Source organism: Sphaeramia orbicularis, chromosome 5 (genome assembly GCF_902148855.1).
Source record: "Sphaeramia orbicularis chromosome 5, fSphaOr1.1, whole genome shotgun sequence".
Lineage (NCBI taxonomy): Eukaryota > Metazoa > Chordata > Actinopteri > Kurtiformes > Apogonidae > Sphaeramia > Sphaeramia orbicularis.
In genome coordinates, this window is record NC_043961.1 from 17,280,332 (window position 1) to 17,302,552 (window position 22,221).

The 22,221-nt window shown below is 36.7% G+C and overlaps 1 protein-coding gene across 1 annotated transcript in view; it reads left to right on the forward strand.

The window, feature by feature from the left end:
* LOC115419414 (integrin alpha-5-like) overlaps positions 1 to 21,138 on the forward strand; it is a 62,556-nt gene extending 41,418 nt beyond the window's left edge. Inside the window, exons 19-30 of the mRNA XM_030134176.1 lie at positions 4,738 to 4,805; positions 10,214 to 10,364; positions 11,485 to 11,577; positions 14,681 to 14,760; positions 15,468 to 15,548; positions 15,639 to 15,744; positions 16,300 to 16,458; positions 16,553 to 16,660; positions 19,272 to 19,385; positions 20,364 to 20,465; positions 20,561 to 20,683; positions 20,820 to 21,138. Of these exons, the coding sequence (XP_029990036.1) occupies positions 4,738 to 4,805; positions 10,214 to 10,364; positions 11,485 to 11,577; positions 14,681 to 14,760; positions 15,468 to 15,548; positions 15,639 to 15,744; positions 16,300 to 16,458; positions 16,553 to 16,660; positions 19,272 to 19,385; positions 20,364 to 20,465; positions 20,561 to 20,683; positions 20,820 to 20,903 (1,269 nt within the window). The 3' untranslated portion in view covers positions 20,904 to 21,138. The remainder of the gene's footprint in view (positions 1 to 4,737; positions 4,806 to 10,213; positions 10,365 to 11,484; positions 11,578 to 14,680; positions 14,761 to 15,467; positions 15,549 to 15,638; positions 15,745 to 16,299; positions 16,459 to 16,552; positions 16,661 to 19,271; positions 19,386 to 20,363; positions 20,466 to 20,560; positions 20,684 to 20,819) is intronic.
* The last annotated feature ends 1,083 nt before the right edge of the window (positions 21,139 to 22,221 follow it).

The window sequence follows — 22,221 nt, forward strand, 5'->3', positions numbered from 1 at the left end:
TTACAGGGCCAAAACAGTAGGTGGTGGTGTAGAAGGAATTGTGTAGCTATCCAACAAACACGAAAGTGACAAACCCTCATCAACTGAGCATCTGTTCTGTTCATTTGTCTACAGTGGTGGCAAGACAGGCAATACTTTTGTATCTGTTATCCTGTTTGAGGCAAAGAGAAGAAGAGCTACCATGGGTGTGCCTGATATATCACCGAGTGGTTTGGTCGATAAGGCCAGCCCATGCCTTGCGGATCCAAGACTGGTATGATGATTAGGTCACTTCTGGTCTCAGGTAAAGACTGCTTTCACACTGCAGCGTTCCGTACTGGAATCCATGTAGTCTGTACCCAGGACTACCTTCTCAGCTGGACTTGGGTACAGTATTTGCACATGGAATGTTTGCATTCACAGTAATAAAATTAAGCAGACTTTGGGGTCCAACGGACTTGGACAAGGATACCCAATCTGAAAATAGCCTGAATTTAGGCCCAGTAGTTTTGTTTTGGGCTCTTTTTTTTCTAAATCAGTCTAGCCGCTTTTTAACACCTGGTTGAACTCCAAAAAGCAGTTACACGGTCAAAACTCAGTAAAAACAGTTAAAAAAAAAAAAAAGAAAAAAAGGAAAATCACAACAAAACTACAAACAACAGTAAAAACAAAAAAATGACAAGGAAAACAAAAAAAAAAAAGCCCAAGCCGTCTATTTTTGTAATGAGTCGTCTCACTCACTGCTCTGTGTTTTGCCCCTCATTCCACAGGTGTGTGTGTGTGGGGGGGGGGGGGGGGGGGGGGGGGGTGAACTGAGCATGGTCAGATGTGTCTATGGAAAGAACAAGGTCTATTTTATCAGCACATTTTGAAATTTTAACTAATGAGCAAACGGTTGAATTTTTCTGAATATTTAAAATAAATCATACATTCAGAACGCTCACCATAGACATGTCAGGGGTTAAAGGGTTAACAGACACCAACTTTTTGGTCTTAAATAGTACACTGTGATTGACATCTGTTTCAGTGAAAGGCCAAGCTTTTGATCCACTGATCAGTCAAATCAACTTTATCATCAGCTGTAGAGAACATACAAAGAGTTGAAAAGCTGTTAAAAACAAAGAAGCACAACAGAGTAATAAACCATATGGGCCTCGGAGCTTCACGCCAGCACTGTAATTTACAAGTTACAGCACGTCACAGGGCTCTATGCTGATAGATTAGAATGTACTCCTTGAGTGGCACCATAGTTGAGGTCAGACTTGACGCTTTGTCACTCCACTGGTATGTTTGCATTTAACTGGAGGGGAGTGGGTTCCAGTTTCTGAGCAGCTGAAGTTTATTAATACAATAAAATAAATGTAATGAGACAGTTAAATGTTCTGGTAGTGCACTTTGAGTTCAGCCATTCAAGCCACATTAACAATTAGAGTTATAATACACAAGATTTTCATGCAGAGACTTTGGAAAGTTAATTTCTCTCCATTAAGAACCAGTCCAACACATAACTGCCTGCTATACCACAATTAGTTTTTTATTTACACAAACAGATGTGAAAATGGTATTAATCATCTTGTCCAAGTCTTTCGAAGAAATGTCATATGGTTCCTTTGAACATTAAAAGTTGTAATTCATAAGACTAATTTCCCATAGAGTCCCTTTGTATCTGCTCGATCTAAAAGACTGTAATCATAACCAAGAAGTGGAAAGTGGAGGTGATTAAAGTAGCTTTACACACTTAATGATGATTTTTGTTTACTCTTTGATAAAACCAAAGACTGGATGAAAGAACTGTGCGTAGCCACCGTGAAGTCACCAGTGGTTTGTGGAATAACATTTTTGTAACTTTTGGCGCTTTGTTTTTTTATGTCGACAGAAGTGACCATAGTTGGACATAAGCACTGGGAAGAGTAATTAGTGGATATTTCTAAGCTGACTCTAATGCAGCTGTTAACGTATTGGATGCACCACTAACTAGGAAGTGGTACATGAAAAAACTGATGTGTAGGTTTGGGCTATTAACATAAGTTACATCATGTAAAAAGCACTAATTAGCAGGGTAGTGACTTTGTGTGTTCATACATATTTAGAGACAGTATGCTGCTATCCAGTTGTAAAGTCTAATATCATGGTGCTATAAAACAAGTCCAAACAGTCAATTACTAGTAGAGACTGTATGCTTGTTTATTATAACTCTTTTCTATAAGGGTCAAACTCAATTCACCAATGTCTGCATTTCAACAGTTTTCTCTGAAACTGCTGGTCGGATTCATTTAAAAAATGTTTGCATCTTCTGTGGGATAATGTCTACAAAGTCTGTTCATAGTTTTGAGAAATTTTGCTTTTTTTTTTTTTTTTTTAAATTAAAAATGTGCCTTTCCTTCTAATGGTCCATATTTTGATGGTTTATAACATATAAATAGTTACTGATATCAATATAGTTCCTACTGATCACTGATAGAAGTCATATATGGACTTTAATTGAATTAGTTGAGTTCTCCTCCAGTGAAAGTACCACCCACTTCCACTGGGAGTCCAGACCACAGGACTCGAACATAGAGACAGACTCTGACAACCTCACAAATTCAACTGGGGATTGATTCAGACAGAACATGACACTGACATACAGGGACACTGGGACTATTTTTTTTTTAAAAATCACATCCTGGTCAAAAGTCCTCATCTCATTTGGTTCTAATTTAACATCTTCATGTCAAGAGGTAGTGCCACAAAAACCTTGAAATATTGAAGGTCAAGGTTACAGCAAATTATTTTCTTAAAATACAGTTTAAAAAATTATTCTTTCAGATTTTTACTGCTTTATCTGTGGACCGTAGTCTTCCAGAATAAAAATAAAAGTAAGTAAGTTTGGGAATTGTTATGAATTATTATCTCCAGTGTGTTTGCAGGGAATATACTGTATGTAGTTGTGGGTAACGTAACTGCCTTAGTGGAGGTTTGTGCTTTCCTGTTATGTATTCGTACTTTTATATGATAGTTTTTTTTAATGTGTATTTTCACTGCTTTGTGTCTTCAGGTTGACCTGTAGTCCCGCCACTAGCTCTGTGCTGTATTCTTTTAACCCTGTAAAATCAGACCCATTAAAAAGTAGCCACAAAGTTTACATTTTTTGGAATTGAAATGTTTAGCCCTTTGAACATAATCCAAACAAAAAATGTTGCCATATCACGTTGTTTATGATGTATTTTTTGTATCACATTCGCCACATTGGGCATTTTTGGCAACTTTAAATTTAGATACAAAAGTACATTTTACCAGTAACATTTTGAAAACATAGAACATTTCAGGTGTTTGTTTTATCACATAAAAGTTTATACAGCTTTTTTATTTCCCATGAATGGCACAAAAATTTCAATATTTTTCAGTTTTCAACCAAATAACAATATAAACGTTCTGCTTAACGTAACTTTTTGCAAATTACCACTTTATACAAAATGTGTGTTGGATGATTTAATGTTAGCAGCCATATTAAAAAGGACATACAAAAAAGCTTTTCCATTGGTTGTAGTGTGATGATAATCCACTATGTCGGGTCACATACAACAAGTTTTTAAGGAAAGTATTGATCTTGTTGATAAGATAAAGGTCTCCAAACCTAGCGTAGCAAATATGATACAAATGGTTTTAAAGGGTTAAGACTAGGGGCAAACATGGGTCACATGGATCAAATGAGTGGGAAGATAAAGAGATGAAAATGAAAAAGAGATGAAAAGGGTTTAGGAGGAAGTTTGGGACTCATCATTTGATCTTAGTCAGGTTATTACAGAGCGTTTGGTGTTACGACCACCAGCTTCTCCAGTCCTGACTGAAGGTAAGAGCAGAGAATGAAGAAGGAATCTCCACTGAGACGCTGTTAACCATTGCCAGGCTGATTCTTTGCTCTCTGGAGCCCTTTGTAACATTCTTTGGGATTCTAATGCTTCCCATATGTTGGAGAGATGAGGGTATGGTAACAATGACAGTATGGTCGACTAAACTACATCGGAGAAAGGAGAGAATAAGGGAAAAGCTCCAGAGACATGCAGGAAAAGACAATACCGTCAAATTAAATGATTCTTTGACTGTGGTTTTTGTACATTCGTCTGTCACGTTAGACTAAAGAGCAGATTAAGCCCTGTCCTCTTTCAAATGTGAGGTTTTTACTCTTTGATGGTGGCTTTTCCACAAAAATGTAGTGCTTGTTTAGATTCATCATCCTTTTAACCTTCTCTGTTCTTCCCTTTCTTCTCTCCCAGATGTAACGCACATTTTCAAAGTCAGCTTTATTGTCAGTTTTGCTGTATGTACTTTGCATACAGAAAACTGAAATTATAAAACTATAAGGCCCCACGGTGCAATAATGAACATAGCAGGAAAAAAAAGAATGCAATATAACTATAAACAGCGGGGGGTTGAGGAGACAATAAATAGACAATAAAGAGTTAAATAGATGAGTTATTGAGTTATCTATTATCGTATTATATTATATATGCTATCCTCCAAACATGAGAGGGTACTGCGTTCACACAGCCTGGTTGTGGCAGATATTTGCACATATATGGAGTATATGTATAGAATCTATCCCCTTATCCTTTCATTAAAGCATGAATCTCATGTTGTGGCTTGTGTAAACATCCTCTTCCTCAGATGCCTCCTCCCTCTCCATACCTTTGGGCTTTGTTCTCTCTCATTCACCCATCAGATCCATCCCTCGCGGTTCCTCCTTCCTCCATTTATCTCTTATCCTGTCTTTCTCAGGCTCAGATTCAACTGGACTGTGGAGAGGACAACATCTGTGTCCCTGACCTGAAGTTGGCCGTCGATGGGTGAGAGGAAGTCACCTTTTTATTACTTTACCTGATTCTGCGAACAAAAGCTAAAGCAGGGACGTCAAAGTCATTTTAGTTCAGGGGCCACATACAACTCAATATGATCTCAAGTGGAAGTAATAGTGGGAAAAAGTAAAATTACATGATGAAAATTTTGACTGTCCTTTAAAAACTATAAGTAACATGAACAACCTGAAATTTCTTAAGAAAAATAAGTGCAATTTGAACAATTCAATGCCTCAGTTTATCTTTCCCACATGTACATTAACAATTAATATTACTGAAAAATCCCATTTTATTTAGCACATTACATTTTATTGTTGCCATTTATGTTTTATTGTACCTGAATTTTCTGCCATTTATGTGTTTTTTATACTTCTCATTTATTATGTATAGTGTATTTACTCTAGTGTATTTCCACCCATCCATAGATACATACATACATTCATTCATACATACATACATACATACATACATATATAACCGACTTAGACCCTTTGGCGGGCCGGTTTTGGCCCACGGGCTGTATGTTTGCCACCCCTGAACTAAAGCCTTAGCCAGGCAATGCTAATCTGTCTCAGTTTTCTGGCTTTGAGTGATTTCAGACGGTACAGTCAGCTTTTACATTGTTTCGTTGGGCCTCTGTTGTGATGCACATGAAGTGATGCTTTTAATGTTTCTGGTTAGTGTGGAATGAACATAAAATGGCACAGTTAGCATGAGCAGCAAGAGGAGACTAAATAAACGACACATAGATGAACCACACAGAAACCATGTCACAGTGAAGCATTATTTCATCTTGTCCAGTACGAACACAAAGTTATGGTTTTAAATGTCTGTGTTTTATGTTCAGACCAAGTCAGGAATGATGTTCTTTTAGCTTTATTTTATGCTCAGACTATAAAAAGACAGTAATATGTACCAACAATACCCCTACAAACCCCTGAGGCCACTTTCTTTTTCAATTTGGAGACAATTATGGCTGTTTCAGCTGATGACATGAAGTGGTTTAAGAGATTTATACAGAAAAAGCAGAAACAATGTGTTGGTATATGATGACTTTATAGCAGTTTTTTTTTTACCTGTACATTTTTGGCCCAGGGCAGAAATTTGACTTGACATAGAAAAAACACTAATGCAATGAAATCAGTGTTCTTGATCATCAACAATTCCACAACCCCCATTATTTATTATGTAGACAATATCTCATTTTTTGTGTTTTTTTTTTTTTTTCCATTAACCCATAAAGACCCAGTGCTACTTTTGTGTCAGTTCCCGAATGAATTTTTCTGTAGATTTAACCTTTCTTAAGTGATTTATCATCATTTATTATAATTTTATCCTCTGTGTTTTCAATGAAAATCATGTATTTTCTGGTATTTAATTCACTGATCATGCAGATGCTCATTAAACTTAAGATTCAATTTGAGGGATATTATATCAAAAACAGAGAAAACTGAAGAAAAAGTGACTTTTTCAGCAAAATCTATCATTAACTGAATGTATAACAAGTATCTCCATCCACTGTCATTGATTCAACTCCATGGGTTTTTACTAATGAATCAATGTTGTAAATGATGACTGTGTTTCCATGGTAGATATGGAGCCTCTGAACTTCCAAATGGGTCACATCTGATGACCATGAAAAGATGAATAACTGTATTTTACACCAATTATTTACATGTATTGATAGGTTTAGTGGTTCAGAAGATGTTAAACATTTTAGATCAGTAGATGGTTGTGGTCCTCAGTGGCTGTCTGGGTCTTTATGGGTTAATAACAACAGTGAAATTGTGTATTCAAACGGGTGGATTAAACACTTCTGAAAATGACTGAATGAAGAAAACAGCTATAGTTTCACTTAAAGTGTACCTGTACTGGTCAAATATAAAACTATTGTGACATTTGTCCCAATACTTTTGTCTATATAATGTATGACTTGGGCAATTGTGCTATGAGACTAATGATATGTTCCCGTGAGTGACTTCTGTCATGTCATGGATAATCTTTTATTAGAATATTATAAACAACAAGATCTCTAAGTTTTCTAGAGGAAGACTCAGACTTACTTCTGTAGGTGATTAATCATACAGCCTTGTTTGTAAATGGATGTTGGACAGATATTTGGCATTATCTCAGTCCATTCACAACCCTCCTCTCAGAGTTTCTCCTCCCATCCAGCTCTGTTAGGTGTGTTTTGTATTACAGGCCCATGTGATTTCTTTTAGCTGCAGAAATACAATCAGTTCTAAAAGTTTCCCATGAAAACATCTGCATTTGGAGTCGCCACAGGACCCAACGCAAATGATTCAGCACTTTCACTAAACACAATTTCCCTTCTTTGACATATAAGACGCAGCATTTTTCTTGCTAGGGAGGAATCTGCAAACTGTGGAATGTTTAAAATTTGCGAGCCCGGAGCTCTGTGTCTGACTCGTATCTTCTGGCTTCAATTATGAGTGTCATGATCCGCTGTTCAGTTTCTCCAGCTAATCAGAAGAGTTGCATTTTAACCCATAAAGACCCAAAGCTACTTTTTTTTCAGGTCCCAAATAAATGTTTTTCTGTACTTTACCTTTCTTAAGTGATTATCACTATTGATTATAATATTATCCTCTGTATTTGGCATTTTTCAGTGCAAATCATGTATTTTCCCCTATATTAAATTTACTTATCATGTAGATGTTCATGAAAACTCAGAGTAAATTCAAAGGTTATTTATATCAAAACAGAGAAAAAAAAAAAAAGGTCTTTTTTTTCTCTTCATTTTATTTAGTATTTTATTTGTTTTTGTTCATTTTCTTGCCTCTTATTAATTTTTTTCTTCAGTTTTGTTCAGTTTGTGGTTTATTTTGTCCATGTAACTTATTATTTTGTTGGTTTTTTAGTTATTTTACTTGTTTTTGTTCATTTTGCTACTTATTTTGTTTATTTCTTTACATTTTGTTACCACTGCATAATTTTTTTTTTACCAATTTTGTTAAGTTTACGACTTATTTTTTTATTCATTATTGATTTTTGTTCATTTTATTGATCACTTCGGCTGTTTTTGTTCATTTTGTTGCTTATTTATTCTCTTTTACATAATTTTAGTAAATTTTTAGCCTATTTTTTCATTTTCCTTCTTTTTTTGCAAGTTTTTTTATTCATTTTTGTTCAGTTTATTTATTATTTAATATATATAAACCCAGTGTTTCCATCCACTGTCATTGATCCAACTCCATGGGTTTTACTGGTGAATCAATGTTGTAGAAGATGGTGGTGTTTCCATGGTAACTATGGAGGATCTGAATGTCCAAATGGGTCATATCTAATGACCATAAAAAGCCACCAGTTATTTACATGTATTGATAGGATTAGTGGATCAGCAGGTATTAAACAGTTGCATCATTAGATACTTTTGGTCAGTGGTGGCTATTTGAGTCTTTATGGGTTAAACATGGGTCCATTGTGATCGTCAGTGTTCGCGTATCAGCATTGCTTCCTCTGCAGTCGCTAAAGTTGCATAATTAAAATCATCTGGTGGTTGTCGTACCAAGGGAGGGGTCACTGCGTTCAGACCCTCTGAAAAAAAAAGGGGGGAGGGGAGGCGGGAACAGAACAAGGCCCATCAACCAGACGGCGTTCCCTCCTTTCTGCTCAATAGAAACATGAATTTACTACCATGATGTGAAGTGTAGCTGGGGGGGGTTGGAATCGGTGGGGGTCAGGAGGATTTATCACGACGCTGAGAGTGTGTTCGTACACGGGGGGATGCCGCTGTCAACGTGCAGAATACAGGGGGGTGGGTTTCCTGAGACAAATCCCAGTGATCAGATTTGGGTGTTTTCCCAGGTCGGTCATGGACAGATATGAGGCAGAAAACGGCCTTTGGGGACCGTCTCAAACAGAGTCACATTGTCTGAAAGGACTCAACGTTCCTGCTTTTCATTAAGGTTTACAATTGGTTCTTGGGCATTTTTGGTCATGCACCCAAATGACTTCAAGCAACTGCAAAGGTAAAAAAAAAAGAACGATGCCAGGTTGTTGAGGTTGTTAATGAAAGTAGCTGTTTCCAGTTACTTTGATTGTAGATGAATGAGCTTTTCAACAACAGAAGAACAGGGCAATTACCTTGGTCTAATGAATACTCAAGCAACACTATGATACCGATGAAAACCTAATGCACAGATTAAATCAGTGGTTAAGTCCAGCTTTTTCCAAAGTTCAATAATTTCTTCCTTGGCATCATTTTGAGATTTTAATCCATGCTTTTATCACAACTCATTTAGTCGACTGTAATGCACTTGATGTTGGGTTTATCCAGACGTCACTGGTTCAACTGCAGCTGGTTTAAAATGCTGCTGCTCGACGTTTAACTGGAGCCAAAAAACCAGACCATATCACCTTAGTTTAAACATCAATTTACTGGTTTCCAGTTCATTTCCAAACTGATTATAACATTTTTTCAATTCTTTCACTCAATGTCTGTGTTTGAAATCCTGTCTTAAAACATATTTTTTCTCTTTGGCTTTTAACTCAGTGTGAGAGGTTGACTTTTATTGTTTAATTAGTGCTCACAGGGTTGCTGTGGATTAATTTCAATAAATCACAATTAAATATCGTTCATTTTTAATCTGTATTAATCATATTTGATTTTGCATGAGCAAGCAGACTCATGAAAGAAGGGAATATATATGTGTTTATATATATATATATATATATATATATATATATATATATATATATATATATATATATATATATATATATATATAACGTGTTTATTAAACACCGTCAACAGTTTCAACAAAACAACTTGAAACAAAATAACTTGAAGGAACTGTGAGTTTTTTTGTCCTCATATTTCCGTCCAGAGGGCCAACGTGCTGTTTAGTGTCTTCCATCTTTATGGATTGGTTCTGCTGTCTGTCACTACCAGATCAACTGCCCATTTGTTCATGCACAACGCTAACTCTACTGGGACAGACTGCCCCAAAGGCGTTGGCAGAGACATTCAGAGTCATTCTGTGCAGCACATGGGTTAATTGTGTTAAAATTCTTAACCAGACTAATCTTGTTGATGGATTAATCTGCGTTAAAGCATAAATTTTGACAGCCCTACTATGTGGATGGATGGATGGATGGATGGATGGATGGATGGATGGATGGATGGATGGATGGATGGATGGATGGATGGATAGATAGATAGATAGATAGATAGATAGATAGATAGATAGATAGATAGATAGATAGATAGATAGATAGATAGATAGATAGATAGATAGATAGATAGATAGACCTGCTTGTAAAAAAACACTGAAACTCAGTCTTAAATAACCAAAGGTGATGCTTAATGTGAGAAACTCATTCAGATGTGACTTTAAAAGAAATAGAATGATGATGTGCGGTTTCTTTTCTCTCAGTGACAAAAGTGTTGCTTACCTGGGTGATGAAAATGCCTTTACCTTGATCTTCAACGCCATGAACGAAGGTGAAGGAGGCGCGTACGAGGCTGAACTCTATGTGGCACTTCCCCCAGACGCTGACTACAGTGGGATCGCACGAAACAATGTGGTTAGAACAGTCTTTATTTCAATATTTATAATACTCAGACTTATTTTACCTAAATGCACACAATCACAGCTCCTGAAACTCCCCATCAGCAATTATTATTATTTGTCCATCACTGAATTAACTCTTTAACCCCTGAGACATTATTTCAACAAAATGGGCTGTTTCAGGTTCATAAAAGCTGCTGTGAGTATGTGCTGGTGTTCCTTTTCTTCAGAGGTTTTGCTTTACTGTGCTTTTTAGGGTCAAAACAGGGTGGAATAACAGAAAAAGATAAAGAGAGGAATTGAAGTTTGACAAGTTTTGACTAAATAAGACACTCAGAATGTACATCAATAAAAGATTTAGGATGTTGAACATGAACTGTGAACTGGAACACACTGAACAACAATAAGGATTTACACCTGGTTGAACTTCGGAAAGCAGTTACACAGTCAAAACTCTGTAAAAACACAGTAAAAAAAAAAAAAAAAAAAAAAAAGGAAAATTACCACAGCACTGGAAACAACAGTAAAAACAAAACAAAACAAAAAAAACACAAGGAAAACAGTGTAAAAAACAGCCCAAACTGTCTTTTTATAGTGAGTCGGTCTCACTGCTCTGTTTTATCCCCATTCCATGGGTGGCGGGGGTTGAACTGAACATGCTCAGATGTCTATGGAAAGAACAAGGTCTATTCTGTCAGCACATTTTGAAATTTTAACTATTGAGCAAACAGTTGAATTTTTATGAATATTTAAAATAAATCGTACATTCAGAACGCTCACCACAGACACATCAGGGGTTAAAGGGTTAATATTATTCTCCAGCGCAAACATCTACTGTCATAATAATGTACAGGCTGTTTGCTTATCATTGGATTCTGTTTGGTTTTCCAAGAGAGTAGCTTAAACAGTGATGTGGAAAACCCACACTGTGGACATTCCCACCAGCGTCTGAGCAGAGGATATTTTACAGAAGAACTGCAGGACTCATCCAGTCGCAGAAAATACACTGTGTTTGATTTGAGACTTTTCTGTTCACACACACTGAGATGTCTTGGTAACTGAAAGCCAAGCAGAAATCATACTGTTGATACTTCAGATTAAGAGTTGTAAATATGCGATGTTTGTGTGTGTTCCAGAGCCTGACTCAGCTGACATGCAGCTATGATGCAGAAAACCAGACACGTTATCTGCTGTGCGATCTGGGAAACCCCATGAAGTCTGGTACCAGTGTAAGAACCCAACCCACACTGTCCACCTGTTGGTTTTGGCCTTTTACAGTTTTTGTGCTTTGGTAAAAATATGTCAAAGCAAATTGTTCCTGTCTAGATAATTCATGTACAAGCAAACCCAAAGAAATAATGAGACACGCAAACATTACTCATACTCTTATCCTACATTTCTAAAAATATGAGATATCTGAGACCAATCAGAGCTGTATTTATGACTGTTTCCCATGTGTTTGTAGTCAGATAACAAATCTCTGTGGGCGTCATTAGGAGCAGAAACATATAAATCTATCAGTAGGACTTTAATACTTCATCTGAGGGGCTTTCGTAGACTTACATAAGGTTTGGAATAGGTGTGGTTTAACACATAGTTTAACATTTTGGAAATACACCTGCTTACATAGAATAGAATAGAATAGAATAGAATAGAATAGAATAGAATATTCATCTATTCTATTCTATTCAATAGAACAGAATAGAATAGAATATTCATCTATTCTATTCAATAGAATAGAATAGAATAGAATAGAACACATTTAGTTGTTAATATCTTCAGTGTAATTTTTGCACTTTGTTAATTAATCCCTTGGCCGGATTGGACTTTCTGGTGGGCCAGTTTTGGCCCACGGGCCATGTGTTTGACACCCCTGCTCTACGTTACTCCCTCCAAACCAGTTGATGCCTAAATACTAGGGATGTCCGATATTGGCTTTTTTGCCAAAAACCGATATGCCGATATTGTCCAACGCTTAATTTCCGATTCCGATATCTACCGATATCACTGCTGATATATGTGGGATATTAAACTAATTTTAGATAACATCACACATCTCCTGTCATGGAATCAACACATCATGCCTAATTTTATTGTGATGTGATGTTTATTGAGACATTCTCAAATGCAACAAGGCTTTCAAAATGTAAACACTGTCTGTGCAAAGAATACATACTTCAACTTAACTCTTTCCCTGCCAGAGCATTTTCCAGTGAGTTGGTAGCCAGCGCCAGCCTTTTTGGTCATTTTCACTAATCTTTGGAGGCTCACTGAAAATGTTGTGTTAGGAGTATGTGAACACTGAATACATCAAAAGAAAGAACAGAACTCCAACTTTTAAACACAAGAAACGATTTTATTCTATCTTCATTCATTCGGGAGATATGAACATTTGAATATTGGTCATTTTCAGGAAAAAACTGAATTTTGAGCAAAAAACTGAGAAAACTGCATTTTTTTTCCAAAGATATTGATTTTCAAGATAAAATTGATTTCCTATTTACATTTTTGACTCTTTCTCATTTACCAACAGTAACACTGTATTCCAAATCACAAAATAAAATAATAATAACAACAACAATAATAATAACAAACAGCTCTAAGATATCCCATCATTCCACAAAATATTAGAGGAATCTACACCAAACTTTAGACCAAACATCTTCTAAAGCACCAGGTTCCTTCTAAACTTATCACATTTACATACATCAGTTATAAGTCTAACACATAGTAGTTTAGTTTTTTGATATAAACACTTCAATATTCCTCATTTTCAAGAAAAAAAGAAACAAATGCACTAAATACTGTAGATTTCTGGCCCTTCCTTGGCTGCACTATGTCCTCCTGTTGGACCACCTGCTGTGTTTGATCTGGAAATAATTATATGGACATCTAGTTATTTATCTATGTAGAATTTATGTATTTATTATTTATTTCCTACTAAAGCCAAATAAACAGTGTCTTACCTGTGTCCCTGCTGACATTATACAGCTGAATCTGTTCTGTGTCCTCAGTCTGAATCTGAACTCACTCTAACAGATGCAGACTAGCTGTCCTTTGTCTTGTCCCATGTCTGTGTGTCTGTCTTCTCCTTGAATGTCCTCTATAAATGTCTCTTTTCTCTTCCTCCTGTCTGTCATTTTCTCCGTGTCGCTCCATGCCCCCCCACCCCCCTACTTCATGTCGGGCCTGAGCTGCTCCGTGTTTCCCGTGTTCCGTGTCCGTCTCCCTCACCTTCTATTTCTCCGTTCCTGTCTCTAAATGGTTCTTCTGTAGCTCCATCATATATTGAATTGTCAGACTCTGTCTCCATAATCATCTTTAAGGCTTTTGAAACTGCGCGTGGTTCCTGCACAGTCTGCATTTCCTCATTCAGTGACTGCTGCTGGATGTGTTGCCATGGGATACAGAGACTCCAGTGCGAAAACATTAAACCCAGTCCGTCATTTTTACGAAAAAGCTGCTTAATTGTTTGTTTTTGGACTAAGGAAAGTAATTCACATGATCCGCAACAGCTTCAACTACAGTATAACAGTGAAAACACGGTCTGATGGAAAGTCTCGTCACTGGCGGAGAAAGAGTTAAGTTATGGAAAAAATGCCATATTTATTTATTTTCTCTCCCCTCCTCCATGATTCTATTACAGTGTGGCAACTCTACTGTACAATTTTGAAAACTGCACATTTCTTTCAGCTACAAACAATGCTTCATTTACACGTCGGTAAATGCCGGTGAAATCAAGGCATTATTTTATCGGTTTTAATGATAGGCAAAAAAACCGATACCGATATTCACCGATATTACATTTTTATGCCAGTATCGGGCCGATAATATCGGTGGGCCGATGTTATCAGACATCCCTACTAAATACTGTTTCTGTTCTGTGAAATTTCAGAAGATTACTTTAAATTTGCTTCAGAGTCAAATGAAAACACAGCTACAATGATATAACAGTACAATGGAAAAATTATGGCACAAACTATGAACACACATTATTGTATGAATTAAGTTTAGATGAATTTTAATAAATAGATACTAAAAACATTAATAAATATTGTATGCATATTTACATTATATTTGAATATATAAATCTGATTATAAGTGCCTAAGCCTAATCATGCACTAATAATAAGAACTGTTTGCACCATTTATATGAAACTAACTGAAATACATTTACTGAAGTAAATATATGTACGTTCCATGTTTTCAAAGTGACAGCTCAATTTTCAAATCAAAATTAAAATCTGTGAGCATCCCACTTATATTGATATATTAAATGTAGATTCTCCTGTGATTAATTGTGTGTTTTGTTTTTGTTTTATATTTTCCTAGTTGTGGGCTGGCCTTCGCTTCACTGTGCCCCGACTGAAGGACACGTATAAAACTGTACAGTTTGAGCTTCAGATACGAAGGTTGGTCACGTTGGAAAAAAAACGGATCTTAACACTTCAAAACTGGTAAAGATGGCAGATAAAAGTCCTCATCTTAGTCTTTGTTTCCAACTAAAACCTTTATGCAGACTCTCAATAATATAGCACAGCAATAAACTGACATTTCAGACACTTAGATTAGATTAAATTAGAAACATATACATATTATGTATATGAATATTAGCGTAATGCAGTTAAATGTTGTGATTTTTTTATTGCTAAATCTTTATCTGTTTTGCTCAATATAAACTGTTGCCCATAAAGTTGGAATAATTTTCTTTTCAGACACATTTCTCTTTTTTTTCCTATTTCTACATGTCATTAATCACCTTTGACCAGGTGTAATGATCCCAGTTACACTTTATCCATCAACAGTAAATCACATTATCACAATCATCTCATGAGAAGAAGGAAAAATATTGTATTCCAACTATATGGACAACATTAGGTTAGCTGTTTCTGTTCTCATCTCATAACTGCGACTTAATTTACTGATATGACTAAAATATTGCATTTAATAACTTTTTTATAATTAATTTTCTCTACTTTCACATGTTAAAAATGAATAGTCAGTCAGTCAGTTACAATTTGAACAAATTCAGCTTCAAAAAATATCTAACATTTAGTAAAGTCTGTTAAACGTGGTTCTAGAAATCACTGTTGTAACCTTTGTATTGTGTATTTTACAGTAAAAATGCCAATAACTCAGAGAGTGAAGTGGTGGTTTATGAGCTGGAAGTGGCTGCCATGGCTGAGGTCATTCTGCAGGGGTGAGCCCATAATTCAACAGTTATTGTCTGTTATTTTCTGTCATATCAGTCTCCATCTAACAGCTAATCGGTGCATTTTCTGTATTGCAGGGTTTCGAGGCCTGATAAAGTTATTTTTCCTCCACCCAACTGGAGTATGAGTCAGGGTTTGAGAGATGAGCAGGATGTGGGCCCCGAGCTGCAGCAGGTCTATGAGGTACACTGACATCTGTATACAACGGTTTAACAGATGGGAGTTTTATGTATTTACTGCACAAACTCTCACACACTCACCTATGATGGACCTTGTAACTTTGCTTCATCATTTTTCTTGTTTTGTTATTGGCAAAAACAGATAAAAAAGGTTGTAAAAAGATGAAATGTAAAGCAAAATATATATGTACAAAGCTCCATCTGAAAGGACACACGCTTTAAATTGTGAAAATATTTAGTATCAGGCTAAAATATAACATAACTTTAACATCAGCTCAAACATGAGGAAAAAATTAATAAGGTGTCTGGTTTTCATCCTCAGTGACTCATCTCCGAGTTATGACAGATATAGAATAGAATAGAATAGAATAGAATAGAATAGAATAGAATAGAATAGAATAGGACTTCATTCATCCCCATGCTGAAGATTCCAGGTGACCTGCAGCTCACATAAAATCCACAATCACAACAATATAAAGAGTATGTATAAAATGCCTCTTTGCCCTAAAACTGTGTGTTTGTTGGACATTGTGTAGATTTGTGTGCCTTTGTGTTACAGCTGGTGAACAACGGGCCCAGTGTGATCAGCCAGTCCACAGTGGAGGTGCGCTGTCCCCTGAGGGCCCACGGCCTGGAGCTGCTCTACCCTGTGGAGGTGGTCACCAAGGGGCCGCTCAGCTGCTCCTCCAAACACACCTTTAACGCACTCAAACTCCAGGTGAACCCACACACTCACACACATAAGCACACGGCTCGGTGAGGCCTTTTCATGGTGTTTGCTAATGCGTCGGTCGCTGTTTGGACGCTTGCAGCTTCAGCGTCCATCTGTGGACGGAGCCACATCACTGGGATCAGGCAGAGTCCACCGCATCTACAGGAGGGACGTGTTCAGAGACCCACTGGTGGAACTAGGAAACCTGGTGAGAAAACACACAACACAAAAAACCCCAGCTCTAATGGGTCTGGATAAGAAACAGAATTGGACAAACATTTTAAATAATGCTCCATGTGTAGGTATTTTTATTTTCCTTTGTTTACAAGTCTATACTTACACCTAATTGCTTCCTCTCTGTTAATTGATTAATTCCATAAACCTTAATCCAAACTTCCAAAACCATATTCTAATCTTTAAGGACTAAACTGTGGAGCTAACTTCCTGCCAAAACCAAACAAACAAAGCATAGTTTACAAATGTTCTGATGCACTAACAAACACAGTTTGGTTTGCAAATACAGAACATGTCCATCAAACAAATACACAACACATTGGACAGACGGAGTCCACCATTAAGACCTGTTGGAGGACAAACAGGAGGTTGTAACAGACAAGATTAAAGAACTGTAAGACTCAAAGGGATAGTTTACAGTAAATATGCAGATTTTTTTTCCATCTACAGTCCTGTGTAGAAGTCTTAAATAACCTCACAAATTCATCCCAGGGGCCAGATTGGACCTTTTGGTGGACCAGTTTTGGCCCGCGGGCTGCATGTTTGACACCTCTGGTTTACAGTTACACAAAGTAGTGGTCCCTTTGGCTATTTAGGAACATGTGCACCACAAGGGGCCACTAGAATGAATGTTCATTTTCATTTTTGCGTTTGATGAATGAAAAAATGGTCAGGTTTAACCCTATATAGGTCACTCATAGAAATACTCTGAAATTCTAAATTTCAACCTTAGTGTGTAATTGGGGGACATAACAAGAGTTTGTTACTTTTTTTGAAGTTTTTCAAAATAATGTTATTATGTAGAAAATCAAGGTCAATGAAGTTACTGTATTTGGTTCTATACCGTAAGTGGCAAATTTAAAAAAAATCCAAGAAGTATATATACAAAAATAGGAAACGCACATGTAATCTGAAAGGAACATGTATTTTAGAACATTAGAACATCACTTTTAGAACATTAGACCAACTTAAGTGCTGATCCAGAGCCCTGTCCACATCCACATTATCCCTTTGAACATCATTCCTTACATTAGTACCATTACTTAATGGTACCTAACAAATCAGGTACAGTCACTGTTCATACAGAGGTGGACCTTACAGACCCTGAAGACCACATTGGACCTGAGATTGTTGACTCACTGTCCTCACTGGAACTGTTGCTGTCACTGTCTTGTAATGTATTCGGAAATTACCAAAAATAGTCTCTTGCCTGATAAAGGGTTAATATGAGTTGGACTTTTCTAACCTGAGGACACTTTATCTCTACAGCAGAACTCTAATGTGTCCTGTCTGTCCTCTAAAGACCAGAGAGGACGTTTGTTTTCCTTTGTCTTTGTTGACTCAACATGTGGACAGAGTCATGGTGAAGATCTGTTCTCTCCAAACACACCACAACAAAGACTCTTTAAAAGGCTCTTGCATTAGATGTTCGGTCCCACTGGGTTTATTATGGTGGTTTTCATTAGTTAGTGGCTCTGATTGAACAACGCTATGCCTTTTATTCTCAATTTATTGATTCTCCACTTGTACATTTAGATCAGTGGTGTCAAACTCAGGTTCCACATTCAGCCCAATATGATATAACGTGAGTCAGACTAGTAAAATAATAATATAATGACCTATAAATAATGACAAAAACAAACTTTTCTCTATGTTTTAGTGTGAAAAAAATTAAAAGTAGATTATTAAAATGTTTACATCTACAAATTATCCTTCAAAAAACTGAATAACATGAACAACCACAAACAATCTGAAATTTATTAAGAAAAATAAGAGCAACTTTAGCAATATTCTGCCTCAGTTTATCATTTCCACATGTACATTACAACTTACAGATCACAGTGAATGTACAAATATACAAGATATTTAATAACAGAATATTGGTCACATTGTGCTTATTTCAGTTTGTATATTTTTGTTCTGGTTGCTCAAATTTTTATGTAATTTTACTTTTTTACACTAAATTATTATTTTACTGGTCTGACCCACTTTAGACTGAATTATTTTGTTTGTGACCCCTGAACTAAAAAGATTTTAACATCCTTGATTGTTAATATTTTCAGTGTAATTTTTACATTTCACACATTCATCCACCAGGACAGATCGGACCCTTTAGTGGGCCAGTTTTGACCCAAAGGCTGCATGTTTGGCACCCCTTGATTTAGACATTTAAACATACTTACATTTAGACATCATATACCCATCAGACTGTTGACTGTAGACTCAGGACTAAGACAGAGGTTGAAATTCTAATGAAATTGTCTGTCAACAGAGGAAATGTGAGCAGATCTAACAAGCTCTGGTCAGTGTCCCCTGATGTTTACTCTAATTGTTTGTGAGATTAAGTTAATTATCTGTGTGATTTACTGCAGCGCTCATGGACTGTGCGTCACTGACTTTAATGTTGACATGTTGTCTGTCAGAGATGGTATTCAGATGGAAGATCCAACCACATGTTACAGATGTTTCCACACAGTATTGGACCCAGTAAATACTTGTACTGAGTCCAAACAACAACAACCATGTTTAAACCTGTTTAGATGATCTGTTAGGCGTCCAACGCTGACCCTGTGTTTTACTCTCAGACCTGTCCTGCTGTGGACTGCTGGACTCTCCAGTGTACCGTGGGCTGGTTGGACCGAGGAGCCAGCGTCATCTTGACCGTTCGCTCACGGGTCTGGGCTCGAACCTTCATCCAGGTGAGGCTACGGGTCGATGCAGGTAGAACAAGGAGGTTTATACCACAGTGAACACATATCATCTTAGACACATCCCACCCTGGTCACCATCTGTTTGACCTTTGACCTCTGGCAGATGCTACAGGTCGATCAGAACAAGGACAAGTAGACTCAGACAGTTTCACCACATTTAACTACAAAAAGTAATCTCACTCACTTCCTTCAATGTCTCCTCATGCAAACACATCCAATAATATGCAGTAACCCTGCAAAATGTGAATTATGTGCAATAGGTCTCAAATCCTCTGTTCAACAATAACAATGCAATATTTAATCCGTATTTATTCCGATACAAATGCATTATTTTTACAGACTTTCACAGATACACACTGTTTTTATATTATATATATGTGTGTGTGTGTGTGTGTGTGTGTGTGTGTGTGTGTGTGTGTGTGTGTGTATATATATATATATATATATATATATATATATATATATATATATGTATATGTATGTATGTATTTGTGTGTGTGTGTGATTAGCATATATTGGGAACTGCAGGTCACCTGGAATTTGCTGCTTGGGATGAATAAAGTCTATTCTATTCTATTCTATTCTATTCTATTCTATTCTATGATAATCAACATAGCCCATGATAAAATCTGTGTATTTTTACTGCCCTCTGCTGGACAACAAAGAGTAAAACTAGTGTTTCTATACTGTACATACTGCCCTGATAATGCATTTCAGTGTTTATAATATGGTCAAATGCATAGTTTGAGTGGAACTTAATTAATGTTTTTATTTAAGTGTTTGTTCTATTCTATTCTATTCTATTTCGCATTAATAGCAGCATCTTGTTGAATTTTCTATGTTTCTGTTTTCTAGAGTTAAAGCTGATTTAATACATGATGAAGGACAAACTACTGTCTCTGTTATTTTAGGGGGTCGTATCAGTATTATCCAGCCGGTAATAAAACGTCTGTTCCTTTTCCACAGAGAGCCCATAAACAGTTTATTATGGAATGTTCTGTTCAGTACAAGGCAAGGAGGATGCCTTATTCTATTCCTCCCAAATCTAAGCCCTCTGCATCTGAAAAGGTAACATCTGAGTTCTACAGGTCCATAACTCTGCAGGTATACTGTCAGTACCAGGTGGGGCAGATGTACCCACTGGTGTGTTTGCTGTTGTCCAGGTTTCGGCTGCTGTCATATGGGGTAAACCCGATGGTCTGTTCTTGGTTCCTGTGTGGATCATCATCCTGGCCGTCCTCGCAGGGCTGTTACTGCTCGCACTTCTCATATATCTGCTGTACAAGGTAACAACACCACCAATAACAGTTCAGCTGCACAAACGCACAATGTACTCATTAAAACTGAATGTCAGTCTATGTTGTTTTAAGCCCCTCGTGTCAGACAGACTATTATCTGATTTACTTTCCCGTTTGGCTCCAGATGGGCTTCTTTAAAAGGTCGGATCCTTATGGTACAACCATGGAGAAGGCCCACCTCAAACCCCAAGCCTCCTCTGAAGCCTAGACCTGGGACAGAGGACCAACTGGAATCACTATCACATTCCCAAATGGAAAACAGGCAACTTATCAAGCAGGTAACCTACTTCTAAAGAGACTGTTAAGGCGCTGTATCACTGGAATACACAGGGTCTGGTGCTGCACTAACTAATGCCAAAGCAGGATGTATGAAGCGTCTGCAGAATCAGGAACAACCAAGGACTTTTAAAGCTCATCTCTGTGAAAATACTCCACCTTCTGGATACAACATTAGAATCCACTGCCTATTAGGAAAACAAACGCACGGACCAACAAAAGGCACTAATGCTGCAGTATTTCTTGTGTGGATTTGAAGCCATGTCTTTGATATTTGCATTTGTATGATCTACACACCACTCGTTATTTATGACAGTGTTTTCCTGTTGATTGTTGAATGTTGTACTGTACTGCCTGCAGGACAATCCTGATGAAACTGCAATGTTTAACTTGAATGATTCTTCTCCCATATTGGGAGGTTCATAAATGTGTGCGTTTTTATGTATGTATTGTATTCATTGTGTTATGACCCATTGGTGTTGTGGCCCAGATTAAACTCTTATTTTGTATAATCAACAAAATCTTATTTGTGGATTTGTAAACATTTAAAATGCTCTGAAATTATTGCTTTCTATTAATGTTAATTAATTTATGCTTTAGTTAAACGTACACATATTACTTCACATTAGAGCTAAATAATGACATCAATAGTTACATGATAATGAATCTGGAAAATGTGAGAAAGTGCCAAGTAACATAACTGACTGAAACAGACCACAGCTCCAGATAGTTACCAAATCTTGTTACCACCTCCCACCAGTAGATGGTGGACATGTACCCCTTCAATCCTAGCACCATTTCAGGGTATGTTCTATTCAAAGTGAAGAAGAAAATCCAGTTCAAGGGCTTGGTTCCCAGGTGGTTTAATAAGTTTAAGTAAAATTTATTTAGTTTTAGTTTGGATAGATAAAGACAGATTTGGCTACTCTGCTGCTTGGATAAAAAAGATACTAAAACTTACTGCATTTACTTTGTACTAATGTTTAAGTTCATTTATTTTAAGGATAAGATGAACAAAAACCAAAAACAAAGAAAACTTCCATGTAAATAAGTTCAAACTTCAGTTTTACTAAAAGTTTATTCAAAGTTAATTCAATATTTCTGCTGCCCTGTGACATCACTATATGCAAAATAGATGAGTACATTTACTCTCACCATAAACGTTGGGTCAAAACCAATATTTTTGTCATTTTCAATATGAATTTATCTCTAAACACTTCCAAGATACAGCTTTTTGAAATCTTGATATT